The sequence below is a fragment of the Falco biarmicus genome, chromosome 6, assembly GCF_023638135.1.
Source record: "Falco biarmicus isolate bFalBia1 chromosome 6, bFalBia1.pri, whole genome shotgun sequence".
Lineage (NCBI taxonomy): Eukaryota > Metazoa > Chordata > Aves > Falconiformes > Falconidae > Falco > Falco biarmicus.
The window spans coordinates 73,715,713-73,735,299 of NC_079293.1; the positions used below are offsets into that span (position 1 = coordinate 73,715,713).

At 49.2% G+C, this 19,587-nt stretch overlaps 1 protein-coding gene across 5 annotated transcripts; it reads left to right on the forward strand.

The window, feature by feature from the left end:
• Positions 1 to 126: 126 nt before the first annotated feature.
• On the forward strand, positions 127 to 15,955 carry LOC130151332 (GPN-loop GTPase 1-like). Of its 5 annotated transcripts, XM_056343473.1 has the most exons (14): positions 127 to 352; positions 455 to 548; positions 1,450 to 1,489; positions 2,652 to 2,718; positions 3,441 to 3,478; positions 4,036 to 4,114; positions 4,218 to 4,312; positions 6,108 to 6,153; positions 7,780 to 7,926; positions 10,680 to 10,762; positions 13,339 to 13,378; positions 14,053 to 14,143; positions 14,653 to 14,760; positions 15,392 to 15,955. In XM_056343473.1, the coding sequence occupies exons 1-14, from the start codon at positions 263 to 265 to the stop codon at positions 15,481 to 15,483; spliced, it is 1,110 nt and encodes a 369-aa protein (XP_056199448.1). In that variant the 5' UTR covers positions 127 to 262; the 3' UTR covers positions 15,484 to 15,955. The 5 variants fall into 5 exon arrangements, with proteins under 5 accessions (XP_056199448.1, XP_056199451.1, XP_056199453.1 ...); XM_056343476.1 differs by lacking the exon at positions 455 to 548 and having other exon boundaries at positions 266 to 352; XM_056343478.1 differs by lacking the exons at positions 127 to 352; positions 1,450 to 1,489 and adding an exon at positions 1,707 to 2,015 and having other exon boundaries at positions 2,552 to 2,718.
• The last annotated feature ends 3,632 nt before the right edge of the window (positions 15,956 to 19,587 follow it).

Consider the following 19,587-nt stretch of genomic DNA (forward strand, 5'->3'; position numbering starts at 1 on the left):
GCACGGCCGCGGGGTCCCGCCCTCCCGCTTCCGGCCGCCTCCTGGCGGCGGCCGCCGGCCCCGGGCCCCGCGGGTGAGCGCTGCCGGCGGCCCGCGGGCCCCGCCCGGCGCGGCGAGGCCGTAACGCGTACCCGGCCGGCAGCGGCACTGGCGGCGGCGGCGGCGCGGCCGCCGGGCCCCGCGCGCGTCACGGCGGGGCGCTGCCGGGCCGCCCCCGCGCCGTCCTGCCCGCGCCCCGGAAGGACAAGTGGCTGCCGGGAAGATGGCGGCGGCAGCGGCGGCGGCAGCGGGCGCTCCGGTGTGCGTGCTGGTGCTGGGTATGGCCGGCTCCGGGAAAACAACCTTCGTGCAGGTGAGGGGCGGCGCGGGGGCGGCGGGTGGCGGGCAGCGGCCCCTTTCCCCCAGCGCCGCGCCCGTGGCCAGCGGGGCCTGACGCCTCCTCGTGTCCCCTCAGCGCCTGGCGGCCCAGCTGCACGGGCAGCGCCGCCCGCCGTACCTGATCAACCTGGACCCCGCCGTGCCCGGGCTGCCCTTCCCCGCCAACATCGGTGAGCGCGGCCGCCCGGGCCAGCCCGGCGGAGGGGCGGGGGGGCGGGGTACGCGGGGCGCGCGGCCGGGCTCCTTCTCTGCCCTTCCCGAAGCGCCGCTCGGCCGGGCGGGGGCTGGGCTGCTGCTGAGCCCCTTCCTCTGCCGCCGCTCCAGGTGCGCGGGCTGAGGGCCCGGGGCGCCGCGCCGTCCGCCGCTGCCGTCGGCTGGCGGGGCCCGCTGTGCCGCCGTCCCGGTGGGCTCTTGCCTTGCCGGCCGCGAACGTCTGAACGGCTTGGGTCTGGTCCCCGCCGCCGAACAGCGGTAGCCCGCAGTGCTCCCAAAGCGCTGCCTGCCAGCGCTCCGCAGGACGCGGGTTTTTACAGAACGTGCCCGGACAGCAGACCGGACCGTATGTTTGGCTGTTCCAAGGGGCTTAGCGATCGCGAGGTCGGTGAGGGTCCTGGGTCTCCAGCTTCCTAACGCTTCCCAGCCTGCCTCTCCGGAGGGTCGGAAAGGCAGCGTGGATACCAAAGCTGGTTTCCTGCTCTCGGGTGAGTAATTGGAGCGTCTGCTCCGGTGCTGGGTCTCTAACGATACAGCCAGATACAAAATTGTAGCTTGTTAACTGACATTGATCAGCTGGGAAGAAAATGCCACCCAGGAGGCGGCTGCTGCTCAATACCTAAATGGGCGGTGTTTCCTGTAAACTGCGTGGGGTTTCCTAAGAGTGTTGAGAGCGTAGCAGATCTGCTAGAATTTATTAATTCTGCTCTGGAGATTTTTCCTGTTGGCGTGAGATCTGTTACCGAGACAAAAGGAGACTTGCTGGTAAAAGAAGGGCTTTCGCCTCTCCGCACGTGGAGGGAGGAGGGTGCTTTAAAAGTGATGTCCTAAAACGGCTCCTATGTCTTCCTCCTCTAGATATCAGGGACACTGTGAAGTACAAAGAAGTCATGAGACAGTATCCTTTTTCTGTTGGAATAATGACATTGGAAGTCCCAGGTTTTGTGAAAGTAGTCTGTTGCTGCTGCACGCCTGTGCTGAAGAGGGCAGGAGGTGCTGGGGCTTGCGGTAATGCCGAATGTTGCGTGGTGATCGGAAGGTTTTGACTATGTACTTCTTGCATGTGAGATTAGAAACGTGTGTTCTACAACAAACCTTTGTTTCTTTGGACACAGACTCATAGAATCACTTAGGCTGGGAAAGACCTTCAAGATCATCAAGTCCAACCATTAAGCCAGCACTGCCAAGCCCACCACTAACCCACGCCTCGAAGTACGACATCTACACACTTTTTGAACGCGATGGTGATTCCACCGCGTCCCTGGGCAGCCCATTGCAGTGCTTGACCACCCTTGTAGTGAAGAATGTTTTCCTAATATCCAACCTAAAACTGCCCTGGCATAACTTGAGGCCGTTCCCTCTTGTTCTGTTGCTTGTTACCTGGGAGAAGAGACCAACCCTTGCTGTCTGCAGCCTTCTTTCAGGTAGTTGTGGAGAGCAATAAGGTTGTGAGCCCTCCCCCCGCGCCCCCCCCCCCCCTCCCCCCCCTTTCTCCAGCAGCCCTAAACAACATAATTAGCGTACAGAACTGTATGCATGGAAAAGGATTTTGAAATCTTCGTCTTTAAGCTGACACTTGGGGCATCTTTACAACATCCATTCCCGTTACCGTTTAAATTGTGCTAAAAATGCATTTGTGCAAGAAATCTTTTAATTATCTTTTGAAGTGTAAATTCTTCACGTTAAGCGCATCCAGGGCATTGTTAAATTATGAGTCACTGGCTGTGTTGTAAATCTTTTTGGAAAGACAAAGATGGCTTTGATGTGTATACGTACGTATGTTTTCTCTGTCCAGAGCGGTATTGCCTGAATAATGGCGAGGGGAAGCCACGGCACAGCCCCTTTTCCTTTTGTCAGTCACGCATGTTTGGGCAAGAGAGAGACCGCTTAGGATTTGTTATGCTGCTGCATCGCTTGGGAGACTGAATTGCGTGTTAGGGGTATTGTCTTTTGCTGCAAGGTGTCCAGTGTGCATTGTACACGGCCAGCTGTTAGAAGGATTGAAAAAGAAGCCCTCTGAGCTCTGCGTCATCATCTGCTTTCCTAAACGAAGCCTCTAGATACGGGCTGGGCCCAAATGGTGGAATAGTGACCTCTCTCAATCTCTTTGCTACAAGGTTTGATCAGGTACGAGGCTGTTCCTCTGTGATGCTGTGCTGCAAATACTGTGCTGGGAGGCTGCGGGAGGTTTTGTGTATTTTGGAGTCTCCTGGGAGCACTGTGTGTGATTAGCCTCCTAATACTTCTTTGGAGTTAGAGTATTCTCCATACAGAACCATGTATTTTACAAAGCAGCCAAAGCGCCCTGGCTTTCATATGGGAGATTTCAGGTTTTCAGCTTTTTTAAAAGTAAAATTTAGAAGCCACGTGTACAGAACGTTCTTCAGTGGTTTGTACGTAACTGTTCTGTTGCACTGTGTTCTCTATCGAGTCTTTCATACAAATGCCCTGATTCTGAAGTCAGGAAGCTCACTTGTGGGAAAGGGTTAAGTTTTCCTAGGGTTATTTGATAATTGACTGCTCCCTTAAACCCTAAGTGGGAGCCTGTGCGAGGTGCTGAGACAGTGCACAAAAAAAAAAGGTTGGGAACAACTGCATTTGTTACCCTGTTTCTTCAGTCAGGTCCTGGAACAGAGACCAAATCAAGGTTGTCTCTGACCTGTGCGGTGTCTGAGCATTTTCCACCGCGCCTCTGTAGGGCATTTTCGCACACTGCAGAGCTTAGAGACTGTGCTCTTTTAATACGTGCATGCAGCTGTGCAAGTTGACGTAGTTTCTGTTAGGAAATGAGGATGAAAGTTTCCTGTTGTGAGCCTAAATACAAAGCGTACTCCTCCTTTTTCAATCAGGTGATGAAGTTTATTGAAAAAAGGCAAAACGCATCAAAGTGAGTATGTTCTACCAAGTTCTGCTTTTCTGGGATCAGTGTGGGAAAACCATGTGAAATCCTAAGAAGATTCTCTGTGTGTTTTCTAGTTGTTTTTCACCCTTGGTATAGAATTTTTTTTTTTTTTGTAGAAAAGGGCACAGAATTAGAGTAGATAAACCAGGCATTCTTCAGCTACATTGAAGAAATGTTTGCTGATTCCAGCTCTGCTATTCACGGCTACCGTTAGACGGTCTTTTTTTTTTTTCTTTCCTGGCACCGTTCGAACTGGCGACAGTTAATTCTTCTGAAGAGTTTGCAGGAGTAAGTGTCTGTCAAGTGGGTGCCTTCAGCTTTAGTAGAATCCGAAGAGAGTATGTGCTTCTTAGATACAAGATTCACACAGGAGATAGACAGGTGTGCCTGTAAATCTTGTCACTGTTTGGGAAAAGCTTTTCTGATCTGTAACAGAGTCATCGTGTGATGTGCCGTTGTGTGCTTGTGGCGATCTGGTGAGAATGGGCCCTTGTGCTTAACTGATTTTCCCTTACGGTTTGTTGGGGGTGATTTCTTGCCAGGTATGTCATTATTGACACACCGGGGCAAATTGAGGTGTTCACCTGGTCAGCATCAGGAACCATCATAACTGAGGCCTTGGTAAGTGTTTGCTGTGTGACTTGACAGTGAGGCTGTGTGAAGGAAGTGGTTGTTGAACAGCACGGGCTTCTAACTGAAATACCTTTTACTTTTGTGTTTCCAGGCTTCCTCTTTTCCTTCAGTGGTGGTTTATGTGATGGACACCTCTCGCAGTACTAACCCTGTCACCTTTATGTCCAACATGCTGTATGCCTGCAGGTAAGCAAAGCTGAAAACGCAGTCCGTCTGCTTTGATGGTTGCATCTCTGTGATCCTTAATTTTGGAGGGGAAGCACAGGATGATTTGGGTTGGGAGGGACCTTGAAAGACCGTCTGGTCCCTCCTTGCCGCTTCCATGGGCGGGCACATCTTTCACTAGATCAGGTTGCTCGAAGCCCTGGCCAGCCTGCTCTTGAGCACCTCCAACAATGGGGCACCCGCAGCTTTCCCTGGGCAACCCGCTCCAGTGCTTCGCCGTCCCCCATCGCGTAACATTTCTTCCTTTTGTCCAGTCTAAACCCATCCTTTTCCGGTTTGACCCTTGTCCCGTCGCTACAGGCCCTGTCAAAAAGTCTCTCTCTCTTCTCTCACAAGCCCCTTTTTATGTACTGAAAGGCCGCAGTAAGGTCTCCCTGAAGCCTTCTCTTCTCCAGGCTGAGCAGCCCCAGCTCTCCCAGCCTGTCCCCCTAGGAGAGGCATTCCGGCCTTCTGATCGTTTCCCTGGCCCTCCTCCGGACGCAGTGCTCCAACAGGTCCGCGTCTGCCTTGTTCCGCGGGCCCCAGAGCTGGACGCAGCGCTCCAGGCAGGGCACCAGGAGAGTGGAGCAGAAAGGGACAAATCACCTCCCTCAACTTGCTGGCCACGCTTCCTTTGATGCTGCCCGGGATACGGTTGGCTTTCTGGGCTGCATGTTGCACATTGATGCCTCATATCCTCTTAATCCGCTGTTTTGGTTCTTCTTCGTCTTAGTGATTTTCCCATTGGATACGCAATATGATTTAGGTGCCAGTGGACATCTGGAGGTCATTGGGTCAAAACTCCCACCAAAAGCATGAAATGATGGAGGAGACCTTAGTGTGGTGAAGGCTAGTTACATTCGATCTGACACATTGTCTGTTGCTTGTAACATCATCGATCTAAGATGTATCAAGATAGGCTAGCTTCAGCTCCTTCTTATTCTAAACACATAATATTGTATTCTAGGGGCTTTTTGAATGTTGTTGATCCTTTCAGTGGTTCTTCAAGGTTTGTTTAGAGCTCAGCATAGCATGGCGTTCTTGATTTATTGTCTCCCTCCTCGTACGTGGATTTATCTGCTCTCTCTCGTGTTAAACCGGGGACTAAATACCTGTGTAAAGACCAGCGTATCTAGAGCTGTCATAATTCATGGTAAATGTTGGTAAAAGGTTGTCAAAAAACCTATCAATCCTATTACCAAGGTCAGAAGCGGTATCACTGTGATAGGAATATGCAGAATGTGTCTTATTGCACGCTGCGTTTTCTGACATGGGTGTCGAGCAGAAAATGATAGAATGTGTACACGGTGAAATTAATACGTAAGCAGATGTTTCGAGATAGTTTTGCTTTGTAGATGTTTTGAGTTCTTTGAATTCATTGCTCAGTTCACAAGTAGTACCTCAGAAGCTAAGGTTTGGGTCAAAATAACTAGAAAATGCCAACAGAGTCAAATACTGGGATCTGAGAGTCATAGAAAATAGTAATCAAAATCAACTGGGTGTGTAGAAGGAGATTTTGCATCTTAGAGGCGTGCACTTGCATCTTGGGGGCAGGGGGAGGGGCGTATTTTGTTCAACTACGGTAAGCAGGATCTGGGTGAAAATTCCATTCTAATTGGTGCGGGGGAAAATAATGATCTTTTGAAGGTCAAATGTGTTCAGTTTTGCACAAGTCTTGTCTGCCTTAACGCGTAACTTGTTTTCTATTCTAGTGAGATTTAAATTAATTTTTAATGTTTTGTGTGTGTCTTCCCCTTCCCCCTGCCCCTTCTTCCAGCATCCTGTACAAGACAAAGCTACCTTTCATTGTTGTCATGAACAAAGTAAGTTAAAAATATGGTTTCCGTGCCCTAGGGGAACACTGTTCTGCTTAGCTTGCTTTGCTGTAGCGTCTTTGTCTCACTACAGTAATGGGTTTTCCAGAAAAGAGAGGCTGGGAGGGAGCTGCAGGCTGAAACCGGGTCTGAAGGGGGTCTTCAGTCTGGTGTACAAAGGCACAAGAAGGATCAGGGATGAGCAGTTACACCCGAACATTCAAGCTAGAGATGATCCTAACCGTTTGAAAAATGTTTTGCACCTTAACCCTAGGCTATAAGGCCACTTAACTTTGTAACATAAGGGTAAGTTCATTACTGAATCTGCTCTTACAGTCCCCTGCTTCCTCAGAACAATCGCCTTCATCGTTAATTATTTCTACTCAGCAGCAGGCTGATGACTCACAGTGGGAACTGTGTAACACCTGCCTGTTTTGAGGAAGGAGGCCCATGCATTGTAGCAGGCAAAACTTCACAAAAGGCGTCCTGATCAGTGTCACTACAAATATGCCAGTGTTTGCCAGCAAGCAGAAGCAGATACTTAACTAGCCCAAGGATACAGCTTTGCTGTTGTGTCAGGTACCTGTAGCCTCAAAGGAATGCTTTTGAACTTAAGGGCTAGCTGGCTCTTGAAAGGCAGCAATTTCACATGTTAACAGAATCCCATTCGATTTTTGGTGTGAGTGCTCTTCCTCTTCCCCACAGACATCCTTTGTGTTTAAGGAATCGCTCCCCAACATAGCAGGGTTTGCACGTGCGCGCACAAATATCCCATACGCTTCCTCTGGAAGACCCGTGCTTTGGATGTGAAATTTCACCTCACACCAGCCAAGCAGGATTAGTGTCTGATGTGCTCCGACGGCACGCATCTTCCCAGTGACCCAGACCGTGCCTGTCTTTGATAATGCGCTTGCTTACTTGGCAAGTTTTTGTACGCTGTTTTTTTTCCAACTCTGGACAGTAATTTTAGAATAAGCTGTAAAGCTTTTTCTGTAGAAGAAGGCACGAGAGGTAGGGAAAAACATTTTTTGAAAGGCTGGCAGAAATGGGACTTCATCAGTATACGTAAGGAAAGGTGGACCCAAGGCTTAGGATTCGTAACTTTACGCTTCGTTTCGATCTGATGTTTAGCCTTCAGTGAAAAGTAAAGCTAACAGCATCTGAAGAATTTTTAACAAGCATTTTGGAATTGACTCTTGATAAGAATGGAAGAATCTCAAGGAACTGGTAGGTGTGCAGTGGCAAACACATAGATTTAAGGAACGTTACGATTTGCAGAGGAGAAAAAATAATGCCACTTTCTTGTCAACGAGTTGACTTAATGTTATTTATAGGATTTAATCAAGCTAGCTCTAAATAGTCGGGCTTTGACCCTTGATGCATTCAGTTCGGTCTCTAACCCCATAAGTAATCCTAGGCGATGCTTCCTTTACCCGTTTTCCTCCTTCCCATTGGTGCTGGGAAATGAAACGTGTCAGAGTTTTAGATGCCTCATATTGCGATAATAGTGGATACACATGTGGTAAAATATGTTTACAAAACTCTTTAATAATTAGACTGTTTGCATAGCACTCCATGTAAAATTAGAAAGAATTCATCATTATTGCTTCTGAAAATTTTCTCTTCTCCTTCCAGACTGACATAATTGACCACAGTTTTGCGGTAGAATGGATGCAGGACTTTGAGACTTTTCAGGATGCCCTGAATCAAGAGACATCCTATGTCAGTAACCTGACTCGTTCGATGAGTTTAGTGTTGGATGAATTTTACAGTTCACTGAAGGTAGGAATATGCCTTTTTTTACTAACTCGCGTAAAAGCTGGAGAAGGGGAAGCTCGAGGAGGATATTATTGATACACCTGGTGGGAGGATGTGAGGAAGGCAGAAGCAGGCTCTTGCAGTGGTGCCCAGTGAAAGGACAGGGGGCAACAGACATGAAGTGAAACGCAGTAAACTATGCTTACAGAGAAGGGGAAGAAACAATTAATGTAATTTTACTAACTGAGCACTGGAACAGATCGTCCAGGGAAATGATGGAGCCTCCATGCTTGGAGATACTCAAAAGGCACTCAGACGAGATCTTGAGCAACCTGTTGTAGTTAATCCTGCTTTTTGAGTAGAAGAGGTTGGGCTGGACGATCTCCAGCGGTACCTTCCCACCTCAACCGTATTGCCTGCCCCTCTGTAAAAGGGCTTTGCGCTGGCTGCCCTTTTGAACTGGCATCTGTTGATGAGCCTTGCGCTGGGGGTGAGGCTTTGCTGGTGTGAACATCAAGTAACCGTAGTTGCGTGTCACGCTGAGTGGCAGCCTGAATCATTTAATGCCGAATTGTGATTAATCGTCAGGGGAAAGCTAAGAGAGGCTGGCAAGGGGTAACATTCTGTGTCGTAGTGTCTCCCATCTGAGATAATTTTCCTTGTTCTGAGGGTGTCAGGTGCGGCTGGGCAATTCAGTATGTAGGGAGACTTTCAAAAACGAACAAAAAAATGCTGGTGTGCTTGCTGACACAAGAAAAAGTGGGGTTTTTTTTCCACTTACCAGGTTTTGAGAGGCCAAATCCATTTGGTTTCTCTGGAAGCACTGTGCCTAGGAGGGTGTTAATGATGCATGCCATAGGCTGCGCTAAAAGGGTTCAGCTAATTGTGGTTTCGTCAGCTTTTACTTGAGAAGGAAGCAAGCCGAGGGCTTTACGGGTATTACACGAAAGGCAATGAAAATAAACTTAAGTGATACCATTTGTATAGGTAATGATAATTTAGCCAAAATAAAAATACTGTAAGTGCCCTATGGGGAGCAATATACAGTCTTTCAAAAGAGATTGTACTGGTGCCGTATACGGGACTAACGTACTTCCTAGTCCTGATTTGCTAATCGACTGTCTGTATACATGTCATATCTTCAGAACAGTAGACTGGAGAACAGGACATACGCAGAGGATTATAGAGCAGAAGGCAGCTTGTACTTAAGGGCAGTGAAAGTATAAATATTAGTATATATTGGCACAGCCCCTGGACTAACGCTTGAAATCCTTTGGACTGCTTGATTGCATGTTTACTGTACTATTGATAAAATGCAAGGTTGTCCTGGAAAAAGTCTTCCGTTTGAAAGTGAGTACTTGAGATGGCTTGCTTATGAAAAAGAGGGAGAATTTTCACTAGAAGATGTGAGCTTCTTAAGGGTCACCAAGTATGGGCTAGTACTAGTCTGATTAAAGGGGTTTTTAGATAATTGGTTTAATAAAAGCAGAACAAATGGCCAGAAGTGCAGTGACAGACAAGTTCAAATTAGAAAGCAGATGTGCATTTTGAACATGCATTGCCGTAGTAACTGATTCAATTCTCCATCTCTTGCGGTTCAGGGAGCTGGATTGGGTCTCGTGGCCTATTTTGCTCTTTAATTCTAGTACGCTGGTATTGCAGCAGTCCTACTAACCACTTAGAAGACTAGGTTCAGCACGAGAACGCGGACTATTAACGGTGAAAGACTTGATCTTCCTTTTGGATTGCCCTATCTTGTTCATTAAGGTTAGGCACTGTATTGCCTTAACCGTGTTTTTTGTGAGGTATTGGGATTGGAGGTACAGGGATGGGTGTGGAGTCAGGCTTTCCGTGGTTTTTTGTCTTTTTTAACTGTTGCTTTTCCCCCTCTCTGCTCTGTGGTAGAACTTGCAAAACAGAGGGGAAAACCCAGGTTCCCGAGTCAAATAAGAGGGAGGGAGGGAGGAAGGAAGGAAGGAAGGAAAAACCCCCTCAAACACCACCCCCACCCCCTCCAAAAAACCCAACCAAACAACTCCAACGCCCAAACAAAAAACTGGAGGTAACCAACATTAATAGCGGGGCGGGGGGGAGCGGGGGAGGGAGAGAGGTCGAAAATAGGAATGACCAAAGCTGGAAGTATTACTGCACACGCTTGTGCCACTGTGATGATGTCGTGGTTTAACCCCGGCCGGCAACCAAGCACCACGCAGCCACTTGCTCACTCCCCCCCAGACCCGGAGGGGTGGGGAGGAGAATCAGAAAGGAATGTACAACTGGAGGGTTGAGATGAGAACAATTTAATAATTTAAACAGAATCAAGAGGTAAGAACAACAGTAATGACAATAATAATAATCACAGTTAGGATGGAAAGGTGGGGAAAATCCAAAGGAAAAGGGAAGAAACCCCAAGTGATGCACAGCACAACTGCTCCCCACCTGCTGACCGATGCCCAGCCAGTCCTCGAGCAACGATCCCCGCCCCCAGGTTTATATACCAGGCATGACGTCCCATGGTGTGGAATACCTTGTTGGCTGGTTCAGGTCAGCTGCCCTGGCTGTGTCCTTTCCCAGTCTCTTGCGGTGCACCAGCTACTAAGAAGAAAATTAACTCCGTCCCAGCTGAAACCAGGACAGACATTAGTGTTCCCTATTGTTTTTTTTTTAGTTCAGGTTGTTTGTTTAAGATACTGCTTAGTCTTTCTAGCTCTGATGATCCATCAGTGAACACTTGGCTCTGTTACTCTCCAGTTCTGGTATGTGGTTTTCTTTTGTAGGTGGTCGGTGTTTCTGCCGTGCTCGGCACTGGACTGGATGATTTTTTTGTTCAGCTTTCTAAAGCTGTAGATGAATATGAGAGGTAAGGTGATAACCTTTGGTCCCTGACCCAGTGAATACTTGCTGAAGTTCCTGATTTTGTGAGCCCACTCCTTTGATTTGAAGGACTGTACACTTTTCACAGCCACAGTAGTCTAGGGTTTCTAATAAACTCCAGTGCAAGAGTCAGCGTAAAAAGCAGCAGTCAAAAGGAGCTATTCAGTGGTGAATTTTTGCGCTGAGTGTTCAGTGAAAAAGCAAAAGCTATCTGTGCCAGCAGATCTGTATCTAGGTTTGAATTGTCGTCAGGGAGCTAACACCAGTTTGGCAGACCGAATAGGCGAGCAAGTTGAAAATCAGTTGAGAATTTGCTCCTTGCTGGATTCCTCCCCGTGAAATGCTGCCAGGCTGCTCTGTAACAATAGAAAGGGAATCCGGTAACTTGGATTGCTTGGAAGTACCTAAACCAGGCCATAGACTATTGTTAGAGGGAAGTGTATCACGCTGGATTGGATAGCCAGGGAGGCTGCTACAGCCTCACACTCCCAGGTCTGATTAGTCTGGCCTGGTCATGCCCCCAGGTCTGGTCTCTGCTCACCTGCAAATAGGCCCTTTTATTCCCTTAAGCCTCTCTTGCCCACACGTGTTCCTCCCCAAACCTCCCGAGTGCCTCCCTTTTCCCGCCTTGGGTTCCTCCCCTAAACATCCCATAATAAACCCTCTGCTATCCCCAAATGCTCTTTCCTTGCATCCCATAGTGTGTCCCACACCCCTAGGCAGCCAGACCCCTAGCCTGTGCTCGCAAGGTGTTCCAGAGGGCTCCCGATGAGGCACGGTGATGGATTTCACACCTGGACCTGATGGGTGGGGCTGGGGTAGGGTGTCCCTTCCTCCGAGCCCTTAATTTGGATCCCCTGCCTGCCACCGTGCCCCTGTTCCTCTGGGTTTGTTGAGAGAGGTCTTGGGCGGTTTGGTTGCTCTCCTGTGATGGGCTGGGAGTATCTGGGCAGGGTATTATTTGTGCTCCCGCCTCGCACCTCCAAATGTGTGTCTCTGCTCTTTGGAGGTGCTGAGGAGTTTTGCCACGTAACCTGACAATTATTCTGGGATACGCTGCCTACATAATGAAACCGCGGTTAAGGGTTTCCCGTAAGCTGCCAGCACGCATTTGCAGCCTGGAAAGGCGACCGTATCCCGGGCAGCATCAAAGGAAGCGTGGCCAGCAAGCTGAGGGAGGTGATTTGTCCCTTTCTGCTCCACTCTCCTGGTGCCCTGCCTGGAGCGCTGCGTCCAGCTCTGGGGCCCGCGGAACAAGGCAGACGCGGACCTGTTGGAGCACGGCGTCCGGAGGAGGGCCAGGGAAACGATCAGAAGGCCGGAACGCCTCTCCTAGGGGGACAGGCTGGGAGAGCTGGGGCTGCTCAGCCTGGAGGAGAGAAGGCCTCGAGGACACCTTACTGCGGCCTCTCAGTATATAACAAGGGCTTGTAAGAGAGACGGAGAGAGACTTCTTGACAGGGCCTGTAGTGACAGGACAAGGGGTGACGGTTTTAAACTGAGAGAGGGCCGATTTAGACTGGGCGAAAGGAAGAAATGTTACGCGATGGGGGACGGCGAGGCACTGGAGCGGGTTGCCCAGAGAAGCTGCGGGTGCCCCATTGTTGGAGGTGCTCAAGGTGAGGTTGGACGGTGCGGCGAATGAAGAGACGGGACGCAGCTTGATGCAAGCAAACGTCAATTTATTGTACAGAAGCACGAGTTTATATACACTTTCAGAAGCTGCGCGTTTTAAACAGATTGGTTCTTGAAGCTAAGCATTGCATCCTAGGCAATCCCCGATTGGTGGTTAACTACCAGCAATTAACAGCAAGGTGTTACCTTCCCTTGGCGCCATCCGTCCCCCACTCCCCTGTGCTCTGTAAACACGCCTCATCATGTTAATTGTTGTCTAGACAAGCTCGAGCACATTGCCCTCAGCTAACTGATTGCCACGCATGGTCCTAGTTTCCAGCCCGCTCCTGCAGGACGGGGCTTTGAGCAACCTGATCTCGTGAAAGATGTCCCCTGCCACGGCAAGGGAGGTTAGACCAGATGATCTTGGAAGGTCCTTTCCAACCCAGACTATTCCATGATTCTAAGAAGAGGGTATCCGCATCCCCTTTCTCCTTACTTCCTTAAAGAAATGTTTCAGAGGTCCCATCGGGATGCAGTAGTTTGGAAGCCTGTGAACAGTCTTTGTGTATGAGATCCCATTGAACTGTCTCAGGAGGCGCAAGTACTGGCAGAGAAAGTCGTGTCTGTGATGAGAGGAGAGCGACACATCTGCTGATGAGCTGTAGCAGTGAAATGACTCCTCAGTCGAGCTGGTTTAATTTCTTTCCCCGGAAGACGGCGTGAGAAAGGTTTGCTATTTCAGTGAAGTATGTTCACTTATTTTGCACCCGTTGGTTTCAGACTCCAAACCTGGATAAAAAGTCCCGTTAGTCTTTCTGAAATGTCTCTCAAACATGAAGCCTAGAGAAAACTTTTTGGGGGTAGAAGCAAGGCTCCACGATGATCCCCACTTAATATAAGTGGTGCATTAGTTCAGCCTGAACGCACTCTTATTTCTCTTTGCAGAGAATATCGTCCAGAATATGAGCGCCTAAGGAAAACACTGGCAAGTATTTTGAACTATTGTACACCTGGGCAGTGTATCTTGGGGTCACTGTTATGTACACAGTTGCTTCCGTGTTGGGAGGGTCTAACAGTTATTCACTACTCATGCTTGTTGCGGAGAAACTGCTGTGCTGAAGCTCGCCGTCTGTCTTTTTTCCCCTGCATTCGGTGGAGCCTATCTCTGAAAAAATAAAGATGTTTTGTAAAACAGAGGTTGCTCAGCGTTTTGGTGCTAATAATTCATTTGGGCAAATGGTGAGAAGATGATTGGGGAAGATTTACATATCTTCCCTTCAGGATGAAGAATAACCTTCCAGATTCATTTGTTGAGGATAGCCGTGTATCTTTCCGCACCAGTGAAGTGCGCTGTTGCAGTACCAAAATCGGTACCGCTGCTCACTTTGAGTTCTGGCTGTCCAAAGGACAGTTGTCTGCCGGCACAACTTCACCGAGTCTGGCTTCCTGATGCTGCTGGAAACGTTCTGGAAGTCCGTTGTGCTGGAGGTTGCTTTCCACCTTTATCCAAAAGTTCTGTGTAACCTTAGTTGTAACGTAAGACCTGCTCACTGACTTCTGCTGTCTGGCTGGGGGACAGGCTGCTGGTATCGGGCGAGAATACTCTTCTGTTGGTGTTTTAAATGCACTGAACATCCCCGTGTAACTTTGTACCTACAGGAGAAAGCTCAAGATAAACAGAAGAGAGAGCAGCTGGAGCACTTGTGGAAGGACATGGGCAGTGTGTGTATGCAGGACAACACACTCGCAGGTACCTTACTAGGAAGATCGAGTTTATTGCAGAAGTTGTCTGCAGAGGCTGCCTTGAGAAGACACGCAGTGCTTTTCTGTCTTCACAGCAGAAGCGTGAAAGCAGCTTGATGTTAGTAAAGAGGAGTGGGGCTTTAGTTCCTGTGGGGTGGGTCAGGCTTAGCTCTTCTGTGTGTCAGTCAGCGGGGTGAGAAGAAGAAAGGCTGCTGTGTAGATAAAGCAGGGGACACAGTGTAATGAAAGTAATGAAACGCTTTAGCCAAGGTGAGAGAGTCAAATTAGAATGTGAGAAAGCTCTGCTGTTGGTGGAACTGTGGCCTTACGTGAGGGTGACTATGGTGCTGATGCAGCCTGTCATTTGGAATTTCTTTGGAATTCTGAAGCAGCTTTCTGTCCCTTTAAAGTAGGTGTTAATTGCTGTGTTTCTGTGCAAACACAAATTGTCAGGGCACAAGCGACCTGACTTGTTAGCGTGCCCTTTTGTGTATAGCCCTTTCTGTTTCCTTTGAGGGTCTGACGATGCTTCTGCAATGGGTCCCTCTGAGCTGATCCTAACACGAGGAACCCTTGATGAAGAAGACGAGGGGGAGAGCGATACCGATGACATTGACCGTGAAGGTAAGGGAATCGGGGATCTGGTCCGCTCTGAAAGCTGCCTGCCGGTCTAGTCAGGAAATACCCTCTGTATTTCATTAACTGGCGTGCCTGTCAGGAGGGCCTAGAGAACAAGCAGACGCTGTCGCCTAAATACAGGCGTCTGAATCTGTAGCAGAAGCCCAGCTGCAGTGCTTCGTCCAGCGCTGTCGCACTCTGGCCTTTGTGCAAGTTCAGTTGTAAGTTTTCTGTTTGAGTAATTATTTTTAATAGGTGCGTAACATTCATAAACCAGATAACTTGTTACGCTTGGAGCATGCGGTGACCTCTGAAACTGATTAACGCGCAGTGTGTTCCATCATCTCTTTGGCCTTACAGATTCTGCCCCGGGCTCTCTTCCCTTTTCCTGTGACTCTTGGTCTTGCAGCGTTCTTCTAAGTTCTTACATTGTGTCATTTGTCTCTGATACAGCTCAGGGACTTTGTCTTTGTTCTTCCCCCGTTCCGTTGATCTTCAGGATCACTTGTTTCTTTTGCCTTGTAATGAAGTTGAAATACACGTTGCTCTGACTAGCCTAACTCTAACTTTCTTCAGTAACACAAGTAGAACAAGTGCCGAAATAGCGCTGAACTGTGGATTTTTTTTTCTGCCCCAGTTACTGAGGAGAGTCATGAAGAACCAGCCTTCAGAAACTTTATGCAAGAGACGCGGATGAAATACCAGAGAAGCAGCAAGGCGAATGAGTGAGACCTTCAGAAGCAGGGGGTTCGGAATCCCTTGTAATGGACTTACAAGTAAAAGAACAGTGTAAAGGAACTTGCGTGGGACCACGCATGGAGTCATCTATCTGTGAACAGCTTCCTCTGATGTATTTATATCTTTCTTCCCGTGTTGGTCGTATGAGTTGAACGTCTTGTATCCAACTGACTGCACCTTTGGCCACGTGCCAGTGTGACTTCCTGAATACGAAGGAACCAGACAGGCGCTTCCTTTTGCTCCAAATCCTTCACCTGTGCCTGTTGAGAGCCTGGATTTTGAGCTCTGGCAGCATCAGCATCTGTAGAGCACTTCCTGGTCTCCAAACGTGCATTCTGTTCACCTTGTGCAGACAGGTGTCTGCTGCAGCCAGGACACAAGCGAACTCTCTGCTGCATGAAACTTCATCAATCTAGTGTTTGGTGTCTTGGTTTTAATTAAATATATTTTATGTACTAACAAACGTGTGACGTTTAATAGCGGGAGATTTCAGTTCACTGTTCCAATGGGAGACCATTTCCCGCGCCCCGCCCCCCGCTTACAGCCCACCCATATGGATGCACAGCAAATTCATCTTAATTACATTACACAGACACAACACAAATGCCTCCTGGGAAAATCCTGAGTAAGAAAAGTTCCCAGGAGGGAAAGCCAGAAAGAATCAGGCTAGATTTGGCTGAGCACTGAAGTACGCGTGGCTGCATACTGGCTGCATATATCTGTAGGTAATGTAAAAACGAGGACTTGGAGACTGGCTAATGCTCATTTTCCTGGTAGCCACCACGGGCAGAGATTTTCACTTGCTGTTTACCATTCTGAACTCTGGCATCTTTGTTTCCTTTCCCTCCATGCAGTGCTGTGGCCTCACTGCAGAGATTTCTCTGTGGGAATCTGGCAGCACGGTCTGCCAGCACAAGTTCTCTACATTTGTGGAAAAACAGTTTCTGTGACTCTTTAAAGTATAGCTGGGAGGGAAGGGAAACTGACAGCCAGCTGTTACCTGCCAGCTCTGATATGCTTACTGCTTTGTTAATGTAGAGCGCTCCAAGAGTGCAACAATTTCAAATTTAGCTAAACTAGACTGATCCTAGTAAGAAGTATTACCAGAAGGAAAGCTGAAGCAAAGATTTCATAGCATACCGGTAAGCTTAAATAATACGTTTGTTGTTAATCATAGGACGGTTTGGGTGGAAAGGGACCTTCAAAGGCCATCTAATCCAACCCCCTGCCATGGGCAGGGACACCTTCCACTAGACCAGGTTGCTCAGAGCCCCGTCCAGCCTGGCACCGATTGTTCCCAGGGACGGCGCATCTACCACCTCTCTGGGAAACCTCTGCCAGCATTTCACCACCCTCACTGTAAACAATTTTTCCCTTCTACCTAGCCTGACTCTACCCTCTTTGAGTTTTGTCATGGTTCAGCCCCGGCTGCTAATGAAGTACCACGCAGCTGCTCGCTTGCTGCCCCTCACCCAGAGGGATGGGCAAGAGAATCGGAAAGGAATGTGAAACTCGAGGGCTGAGATAAGAACGATTTAATAATTGAAACAGAATAAAAATGAAAGAACAATAATAACAGTGACGACAATAACAGTTACAACGAAGAAAGGGGCAGGGGCAGAATAAGATCCAGAGGGAAGGGGAAAAAAACCCCACGTGATACACAATGCAACTGCTCACCACCCGCTGACCGATGCCCAGCCAGTCCCTGAGCAATGATCTGCCCGTGTCGGCCAACCCCCCCAAGTTCATATACTGAGCATGACGTCCTGTGGTATGGAATACCTTGTTGGCTAGTGCGGGCCAGCTGTCCTGGCAGTGTCCCCTCCCAATCTCTTGTGCCGCTCCAGCCCTCTGGCTGGCAGGGCCCAAGGAACTGAAAAGCCCTTGACTTGGTATAAGCATCACCCAGCAGCAACTAAAACCATCAGTGCGTTATCAACGTTGTCCTCACATCAGAGCCAAAACCCAGTACCCCCAAGTCCGGCTCGGCAGGGCTGCTCTCAATCCCTTCATCCCCCAGCCTGTACTGATACCGTGGGTTGCCCCGACCCAGGCGCAGGACCTTGGTCTTGGCCTTGTTGAACCTCATGAGGTTCGCAAGGGCCCACTTCTTGAGCTTGTCCAGGTCCCTCTGAATGGCATCCCATCCCTCAGGCATGTCAGCCGCGCCACTCAGCTTGGTGTCGTCTGAAAACTTGCTGAGGGTGCACTCGATCCCACTGTCTGTGTCGCTGACAAAGACATTAAACAGTAGCGGACCCAGTGCGGACCCCTGAGGGACTCCGCTCGTCACTGATCTCCGCCCAGGCACTGAGCTGTTGACCACTGCTCTCTGGATGTGAGATTCCAGCCAGCTTCCAGCGCTCCTGTAGCTAAAGCATTGTCTGGTACGAGCAAGAGTTTCTTACTACTGGGTTGTATCTGAGCAAGAGTCAAATACAATATATAGGCGCGTCAGACTTCTCAGCAAGCTTTCAGACGACACCAAGCTGAGTGGCACGGCTGACATGCCTGAGGGATGGGATGCCATTCAGAGGGACCTGGACAAGCTCAAGAAGTGGGCCCTTGCGAACCTCATGAGGTTCAACAAGGCCAAGACCAAGGTCCTGCGCCTGGGTCGGGGCAACCCACGGTATCAGTACAGGCTGGGGGATGAAGGGATTGAGAGCAGCCCTGCCGAGCCGGACTTGGGGGTACTGGGTTTTGGCTCTGATGTGAGGACAACGTTGATAACGCACTGATGGTTTTAGTTGCTGCTGGGTGATGCTTATACCAAGTCAAGGGCTTTTCAGTTCCTTGGGCCCTGCCAGCCAGAGGGCTGGAGCGGCACAAGAGATTGGGAGGGGACACTGCCAGGACAGCTGGCCCGCACTAGCCAACAAGGTATTCCATACCACAGGACGTCATGCTCAGTATATGAACTTGGGGGGGTTGGCCGACACGGGCAGATCATTGCTCAGGGACTGGCTGGGCATCGGTCAGCGGGTGGTGAGCAGTTGCATTGTGTATCACGTGGGGTTTTTTTCCCCTTCCCTCTGGATCTTATTCTGCCCCTGCCCCTTTCTTCGTTGTAACTGTTATTGTCGTCACTGTTATTATTGTTCTTTCATTTTTATTCTGTTTCAATTATTAAATCGTTCTTATCTCAGCCCTCGAGTTTCACATTCCTTTCCGATTCTCTTGCCCATCCCTCTGGGTGAGGGGCAGCAAGCGAGCAGCTGCGTGGTACTTCATTAGCAGCCGGGGCTGAACCATGACAAAACTCAAAGAGGGTAGAGTCAGGCTAGGTAGAAGGGAAAAATTGTTTACAGTGAGGGTGGTGAAATGCTGGCAGAGGTTTCCCAGAGAGGTGGTAGATGCGCCGTCCCTGGGAACAATCGGTGCCAGGCTGGACGGGGCTCTGAGCAACCTGGTCTAGTGGAAGGTGTCCCTGCCCATGGCAGGGGGTTGGATTAGATGGCCTTTGAAGGTCCCTTTCCACCCAAACCGTCCTATGATTAACAACAAACGTATTATTTAAGCTTACCGGTATGCTATGAAATCTTTGCTTCAGCTTTCCTTCTGGTAATACTTCTTACTAGGATCAGTCTAGTTTAGCTAAATTTGAAATTGTTGCACTCTTGGAGCGCTCTACATTAACAAAGCAGTAAGCATATCAGAGCTGGCAGGTAACAGCTGGCTGTCAGTTTCCCTTCCCTCCCAGCTATACTTTAAAGAGTCACAGAAACTGTTTTTCCACAAATGTAGAGAACTTGTGCTGGCAGACCGTGCTGCCAGATTCCCACAGAGAAATCTCTGCAGTGAGGCCACAGCACTGCATGGAGGGAAAGGAAACAAAGATGCCAGAGTTCAGAATGGTAAACAGCAAGTGAAAATCTCTGCCCGTGGTGGCTACCAGGAAAATGAGCATTAGCCAGTCTCCAAGTCCTCGTTTTTACATTACCTACAGATATATGCAGCCAGTATGCAGCCACGCGTACTTCAGTGCTCAGCCAAATCTAGCCTGATTCTTTCTGGCTTTCCCTCCTGGGAACTTTTCTTACTCAGGATTTTCCCAGGAGGCATTTGTGTTGTGTCTGTGTAATGTAATTA

Excerpts from the sequence above, each read along its gene's own strand:
- LOC130151332 (XM_056343473.1), top strand. The coding sequence starts at position 263 with ATGGCGGCGGCAGCGGCGGCGGCAGCGGGCGCTCCGGTGTGCGTGCTG. Across the intron at positions 2,719-3,440 it reads TTGCTACAAGGTTTGATCAG|GTGATGAAGTTTATTGAAAA; the intron begins GTACGAGGCTGT and ends TTTTTCAATCAG. Across the intron at positions 3,479-4,035 it reads AAAAGGCAAAACGCATCAAA|GTATGTCATTATTGACACAC; the intron begins GTGAGTATGTTC and ends ATTTCTTGCCAG.